Below are 7906 nucleotides of genomic sequence, written 5' to 3'. Positions count from 1 at the left end.
TAGCTGACGATCTTGGAATATTTCCATTCTCTCCTTTATCTCAATCCCCTCGTTCTTGATGAGATCCATGTCTGCAATGACTTTCTGCAGATCTTGATAGAAGTGATGATCAATGGGACTGATGTTTTCCCCTGAAGTACTTGTGGACTGATCAAGAATCTGATCCACTATATGGTTTTCGATTACGTCTTCTGCAGCATGAGCTGCATCTGCTATGCGAACCACCAAACCATCTTCATATTCTGGGGTGAGTCTGGGGGAATAGAGCTCAAGAAAATCTTGGAAGAACGCAACGTGTTCTTGGAGGGATTGAAGCTGTTGTTTGTCAAGAGAAATAGGAGGGCGAGGGTGATGCTGGATTTGCTCTATGGTTTGTACAAGAGAAACTAGAGCTGCGTAAGCCGTTGCCATATCAGATTCACACTGTTCTTTCAGAATTGAGGACTGCAAACGGAGAGTATGGAACTGAAAGCAGAGAGATTCCTCACAAGCAAGTCATCAAAAAGACTTCGATGAAATTCTCAATTATGAGTCTTTCTGTGGGCCATTACAGCTTGCCAGCTCCCTTTTAACGTTCACGAGAAATGCCAAGGAAACCTCAATTAAGTGGCGGGGCCAATCATCTTCACAAACATACACCAAAGTCCAGAGGTCTTTGATAACAAACAAATTTCATAGGTACAAAAAAATGATTAAAAATATCATATATAATTTGATAAGGATTTATTGCAAAAGTCGTTAAGAACTTTGCAAGCTCTACTTGCTATTCAATATCTCCTCCCCGATTAACTGTTTAGTTGCTCTCCTAGTTGATATTCACGTATAGGCCTGATAAAGATTATTGCATGTGGAAAAATTTAGCTCAGACAGAGTTCCTCTGTCCATATCATTTGTTCATGGAAGTCATACAAAAATTGCCGCTAAGAGTATTGGTGTTAAATGAAGCGAAAAAATATTTGATGGGTAAAGTTGTAAAGATATTCGATATTTGGGTTCACATAATGCTATTATTTTAGAAGAATACGGATTGCTTGACATGCATTTTACACTACGGAAAAAACCAATCTCTCTGAGTGACACACTGCAAATTCCACACTACAAATATGGAGTCATATCAGAAGATTGTGCAATTTTTAATGTGTTTCTGCTGGTTCTTGGGGTGGCCAATCCCCAAATATGCAACACGACTGGCAGGTCTAATGTGTGCAGGCCACCAACAACGCCTTCAAATCTACCACTCCCCTCAGCCACCAGCTGCTCTGCTCTCCCGCAAGCTGATGTAGCTGCCTTTGCTCTTACACCAACTCGAAGGTGTTGTTCTTTGAGGACGTACCAGAACATCACTGTGACGCCTCCTGAAAAGTGAAGTGCAAACTTCCTCATCCAGCAGAATGCTGCAAAGGCAAAAGCTCAAAACTTGAGAGCCAGAGATAAGAATGCTGTGATAAAGCTAGATTTTACTGAGCATTTGTTGGTCTTTATGTATTTCTGCCATAAGCTTCATTAGTTAGTCTTCTCTTTTCATCTGTAGTATGCTGGGTTTGATCATGGAAGTCACTGAATATACATCTGTATTAGTGCGCAAAATTTTATCTGCACTTGTTTCATTGTGCCCCTCCAGACTAATTGAAGTCGAAAATTTCAAGATTATATATACATAGAAATTGCATTCTAACCATGTCTGAATGCTAGACCGATGCGACTAACAACATGGCTACTTAAGAAGTGTAAAGCTTATACAAGCATGCAAAAATACAAAGAAACTTAAAAAATGTGGAGAACCAACATACATAAAAGAGGAGGAAGTACCAGTGTATTTGTATCTCTCTTGGATAATGTCTTAACCAAACGGATCCTGAACTTTTCACTTCTTAGAACCTATCACAAGAAAAGCAGGTGTATCACAATCCATAGTTTCAAGAAATAGAAGGAATAAACATGTCAATTAGCAAGGAATTTACGCTTTGAAAGACTTCTATTTTGAATAAGATAAAAAATCCCATAACTGTAGAAACTTATAGGATCTTTCGATTAAGTTCAGGAAAAATCCCAGCAGACAACATAAATAAATCCAAAAAGAATTGGTTCTTACCCAATTTCAAATTGAAAATTATTACTTGCCAAGCTTGTCAGTTCAGAGTCATCAGTCGACAACTTAACTAGAACATGAACGCCTGAATTGCCAAGCTCCTCTTGTTCCTCTACTATTCTTTTTGTAGTAACGATGGCAGAACTGCTACAAAAAATCAACTGAATTGTTTGAAGTGTTGGAATTTCTCCAATGCCCGGAGGAAACTCCTTCAAGTTCCCTGCTTCTATAAGAATAAGGTGCTCAAGGCATGGAAAGTGGCTACTCTCTGTCGTCCAGGATTTTAGATCATAACAGCCATCAACGAGCAGGACTTTTAGGCTGCAAAATTGCCCTTCAACTGTTTCCCACTTGGGTCCCATAACAGCATCAAACAATTTGAGCACTTCAAGAAAGGGTAACGAACCTATCTTTGTCGCTATATCTTCCCAGTGGAGACCATTGCGGTATAAATTCAACTTCCTGAGAGAATACGGGAAGCTCAGGTTATTCAGCAAAAGACTCCTCCTTGGCCTTGATTGAAAGGTGCAAGCAAGGGATTCGAGTTTATGTAGACGGTCAAGATTTTGAAGACAGTAATGTGAAAAGGAGAAATCATCATAACCAATTCTTAGTTTCTTGATATTGGGTATTCTCTTAACCACATCTTCACCACACTTGAAATTCAATATGGAAGACATGGTTTGTAAATTTTCCAATACAAACTCATCCCCAGCAGGTGGATCTGGGAGATGAAACCAGTAGAATTGGACATGCCTAAGTTGAGGCAGCTTCCAAATCCCAGGTGGAGCATCAATAACATGCATCTCCTTAACAATCACAGTTTGTAGATTCCAGAGAAGATGAAGTGAGGAGCGAAATCCGGAACTCAAATTCAAATCAGCACGGAAAGCAAGGTACCTTGAGTTAACTAGCTTGAAGATAGCTTCTGAGAAATACTCATCTTGTAGTCCTTGATATCTAGAATATACACCATCCCAATCAGCCAGATTCAGTACCCTCAGCAATCTTAAAGAATCAAATAGGAGAGCTCCCTGAAAATCGCATATCAAAGAACGAGCACGTGCCGCTGATTGCAGGACTTGAGAAATATCATGTTTGTTCTTTGATGCATTTTGATGAACAACAATGCGACGTTGAGCATTTATGCCTTTTCTAATGTCATGATAGCATAGAAACTTCTCTTTCTGAGCTTCTTTTAAGCATAGGTCCCTCAAGAGATCATGAATGTTGCAAAATCGTATCCTCCCATTGAACCCAAACCCACGGACTAAAATGAGATTTCTATCAATAAGATCCTTAAAATACTTTTCTGCAACCTCTTCCATGCTTTTGCCACTAATTGGTTTTAGAAATCCTTCAGCAACCCATAGTTTGATGATCTGTGAAACACGAATCTCCCTGTCTTCAGGAAAAACTCTCATATAGAGAAAACATGGCTTGAGATGAACAGGCAACTGGTGATAACTCGTATATAATATTCTCAAACAACGTTCATTGTCCTCTAAACTCACAATTGAACTCAAATTTTCCACTATGTATTCCCAGTAATCACATGTTTGTTTTGACTTTGCCAGGAGTCCTCCAATCACGACTATGGATAAAGGAAGTCCTTTGCAATGCTTTGCGATCTTCCTTCCAATTTCCTCCAATTCATGAGGGCAATTACTTTCTTCTCCAAATACAGTTTTACAAAGTAAATCCCAACTTTCTTCCTCATCCAAAAAATTCATCCTAAGCCCATGAGAGCCAGTTATTTGGAAAGCCAAATTTGATAGCCTAGTAGTTATCATTATTCTACTTTCACTATTGTTATTTGGAAAAAAGAACTTTACATTATCCCACACCTCAGCAGTCCACATATCATCCATTATAATCAAATACCTTCTACCAAATAAACTTTTGTATATTATTTCTCCTAATTCCTCTTCACTCTTTTGCCTCAATTTTTTCTTGTTCCCTTCATCCTTTTCGATATCAAGGTTAAGTTCTAACAAAATTTGTCGTGTATTGTATTCTTGAGAAACAGTAACCCAAGCACGAATATCAAAATATTGCACAATCAATGGATTTTGGCAAACATTTCTAGCAAGTGTAGTCTTACCAATGCCGCCCATTCCAACTATTGGGATGATTCGGGAACTGGAATGTTGTCCGGTGAGCTTATCCATGATTTCAATCAATACGTCATCGATACCAACCATGGCCTGCTTTTGCACCATGGAAGTAGATGAGCTCAATGAACCAGCAGCCAGTGAATCTCTGTGCAGCTGATCTTGGATCAATCTCATCTTCCCTTTAATCTCAATCACCTCTTTCTTGATAAGATCCATTTCTGCTATTTCGTTCTGCAAATCTTGGTAGAAGTGATCAATGGAACTCATCTTTTCCCCATGAGTACTTGTGGACTGATCATGAATCTGATCCACTATACGGGATTCGATTACATCTTCTGCCGCATGAGCTGCATCTGCTATGCGAACCATCAAACCATCTCCATGTTCTTGGCTGAGCCTGTGGGAGTAATCTTCAAGAAAATCTTGCAAGAACGCAACTTTTTCTTGGAGGGACTGAACTTGGTTCTCGTCTAGCGAAACTGGAGGGCGAGGATGATGCTGGATTTGCTCTATGGTATGCACAAGAGAAACGAGAGCTGCGTAAGCCGTTGCCATCTCTCAGTTTCACTCTCTTCTTCAGAACAGTGCTGCAAACACAAGCAAGTCAAGAAGACTTTGATGAAAATTCTCAATTGGAAACTATGAGTGGCCCTTTACAGCCACTCTGCTCCCTTTTAATGTTTACGAGAAAAACGCCAAGTCAAGGAACTTTCATTCTCTGTTCAAAAAGCACTTGACAGAATAAAACATAGGACAGAAGAATTGTCAGGAAAGACAATATCTTACCACTAAATATAATGTACTATCGTTCCTGTAGGGTATAACCCTCCAGTGGTATTCGTCGTTTCACGGAGAAATCCTATCAACTATTACAACACTTATTGGAGTATAAACTCCTTAAAATACAACCCGAAAAGAGAAACTTGCGGAAACGTAAACAATACAACGAAAAGGAAATATAAAAGCACTGTTTGAAAATGGCTCAGGTTAAAGCCAGATCCAGAGAAAACGGGACGCGGTCACCACAAAGTACCGTTCCCAAACCAGCCCTCACAACTCACGGCTACTCCACCCGAACCACCCAAGAAACACCTCGAATCACAAAGACCCGTCAATATACCCGGAAACCCAAAAAGCCTCAAGTAACTGCCGAAGGAACACAACCGTTTGGGGGTTTTCTTGAAGCCATTAGATTGGCTTCAGAAAACCGCCGGACGGTGGCTATTCTAACCGTCATGCGGTAACCGGCAAGAAGGAAGAGGGAGAGTGAATCGGCGGAGTGAGGGAGAGGAGAGGTGAGAGAGAGAGAAGAAACTGATTAGGGTTTTGAGAGAAGAGGGTATATAAGTGAGGTACTCGGGTCGGGTAGTCGGGTTGGATCGGGTAGTCGGGTGGGCCTCCAAGTGAGTTGTGGGCTTATAGTTTGGGCTTCCGGTTTTGGGCCACCCGAACCACAAAGTACCGTTCCCAAACCAGCCCTCACAACTCACGGCTACTCCACCCGAACCACCCAAGAAACACCTCGAATCACAAAGACCCGTCAATATACCCGGAAACCCACACACAGAATATCACAGAGATAAGGCAAGGGGAAAGTGTATCGGAAAACAGATTTCAGTTCGCGCACCGAGCGGAAAGAGGGAAATCCCCTTTTATAGAAAGTCTCAAGTAACTGCCGAAGGAACACAACCGTTTGGGGGTTTTCTTGAAGCCATTAGATTGGCTTCAGAAAACCGCCGGACGGTGGTTATTCTAACCGTCATGCGGTAACCGGCAAGAAGGAAGAGGGAGAGTGAGTCGGCGGAGTGAGGAGAGGAGAGGTGAGAGAGAGAGAAGAAACTGATTAGGGTTGTGAGAGAAGAGGGTATATAAGTGAGATACACGGGTCGGGTAGTCGGGTTGGATCAGGTAGTTGGGTGGGCCTCCAAGTGAGTTGTGGGCTTATAGTTTGGGCTTCCGGTTTTGGGCCATATTTACAACATACCCCACCGTGGACCAAATACCCAATGGGTAGGTCAGGGGTTTTGGATCTGGTCTTTTTCATCATCGCCAAAAACAAGTTCTCCGTGGGTGTACCTGCAACACAGAAGACTAAAAGCAGCAGAGGTTTAGTCAGTATTTAAGTGCAGTAATATTAAACACTTACTGAATTTCTCAGTGGGCAGGCATTTGGTGCCCATGTCGGCAGGATTATCTTCAGAGCTGATTTTTTCAAGTTTGATTACATCTCTCCCTACAATATCTCTAATGAAATGAAACCTTACATCTATATGCTTGGTCCTATCATGAAAGACGGGATTTTTGCACAGTTGAATGGAAGATTGACTATCAGAAAAGATAACAAGTTTTTCTTTTGAGAAACCAATTTCTTTTATCAAACCATCAAGCCATAGAGCTTCTTTGAAAGCTTCAGTGGTAGCAATATATTCAGCTTCCGTAGTGGATAATGCAACAATATGTTGTAGTTGGGATTTCCAACTAATGCATGAGCCATAAAAAGTAAAGACATAAGATGATGTGGATTTACGGCTATCTCTATCATTTGCATAATTCGAATCCACATAGCCTACCAATCGAGTATCATTTGAATGCTTAGAAAACATGATCCCAATGTTCTCGGATCCTCGTAAGTATCTTAGTAACCATTTCAAGGCTTCCCAATGTGGGGGACCGGGATTTGACATAAAACGACTAAGACAGCTGATAGAGTAGGCTACATCAGGCCTAGTACACACCATTAGAAACATAATGGAACCAATCAAATTAGAGTAAGGAACATTTTCCATTTTTCGTATTTCTGAAACTGTTTTGGGGCATTGCTCTTTACTTAATTGAAAATGGGCTGCCTAGGGGACAGAGGTGGGTTTTGCATTTTCCATAGAGAATTTTTTAAGAACATTTGAAAGGTATGATCTTTGATTGGCAAGCTGCAGCCTGTGCAAATGGCTGCAAATTGCAGCAAAATTTCGGCCAAAAAAGCAGCAAAAACAGCAAAAAGCAGCAGAAACTATTTTACAACTTCGGACATTCGACGGGCAGCAATGGAAGTGTGGCCCATACCCTCGTAAGACTGATGTCGTCCTCCTTGAACTCGAAGCATGCCAGCATATGCTTCAAAGGAACGGCCGTCCGCAGACGAAGTATGGACCATCAACCAGAATATGTTGGTTGTCCTCCTCCCGTGCGAAACGAAAAATCAACCAACCACTCTCGTGTTGCTGGAAGCTGGCTCCCCATGAATGGGACAGTGCACAAATTGCCTTGAGTCCGAGAAATTCGCCGACGAGGCAGAACCCCAATTTGGTTCAGACGTCTAGTAGGTCGTCAGAACCCAAAGTGAGGAAACCATCATCTACTGCGAATTTGTTGAGCTTGTTTTTAGCAGTGAGTCTACGGTTGGCGCTGAAAAGATCTGCGAAAGAGACCGATTTCTTCTCGGCATTTTCGATCACCGGTAGTTTTTCCTCTGGTTAGTTGTCGGTTGCGTTTGCTGCAACATTCTTTGTGATATGGGAGGGAGTGGCCTCCATATCAGAAATTAATTCAGTAAAATCCAAGGAACTGACCTTGCCGGCAGTGGTGGTGGCGCTCGATTGCTGGTCGGCTGGTTTGGTGGGCGGATGATAGACTGTTGCAGCAACAGTATTAGCAGTTTTGGCTGTAGCCGATGACCGGCCGGAGGACTGGGCAGAAGGCAGAA

General features: G+C 41.7%; 1 protein-coding gene across 2 annotated transcripts; it reads right to left on the bottom strand.

The window, feature by feature from the left end:
• On the bottom strand, positions 7–4907 carry LOC105157781 (putative late blight resistance protein homolog R1B-16). 2 transcript variants are annotated; one of them, XM_020692276.1, is made up of 4 exons: positions 2990–4907; positions 2093–2551; positions 1810–1878; positions 7–1394 (listed from the first exon to the last, which is right to left on the bottom strand). In XM_020692276.1, exons 1-3 carry the CDS (start codon positions 4759–4761, stop codon positions 1872–1874), a joined length of 2238 nt encoding a protein of 745 aa, XP_020547935.1. In that variant the 5' UTR covers positions 4762–4907; the 3' UTR covers positions 7–1394; positions 1810–1871. The 2 variants fall into 2 exon arrangements, with proteins under 2 accessions (XP_020547935.1, XP_011072557.1); XM_011074255.2 differs by having other exon boundaries at positions 2093–4906.

This window comes from Sesamum indicum, linkage group LG3, assembly GCF_000512975.1.
Source record: "Sesamum indicum cultivar Zhongzhi No. 13 linkage group LG3, S_indicum_v1.0, whole genome shotgun sequence".
In the NCBI taxonomy this organism is placed as follows: Eukaryota; Viridiplantae; Streptophyta; class Magnoliopsida; order Lamiales; family Pedaliaceae; genus Sesamum; species Sesamum indicum.
This window is presented reverse-complemented; position numbering and strand designations above follow the sequence as displayed.

Coding starts and splice junctions, on each gene's coding strand:
- LOC105157781 (XM_011074255.2), bottom strand. CDS start 4,761: ATGGCAACGGCTTACGCAGCTCTCGTTTCTCTTGTGCATACCATAGAG.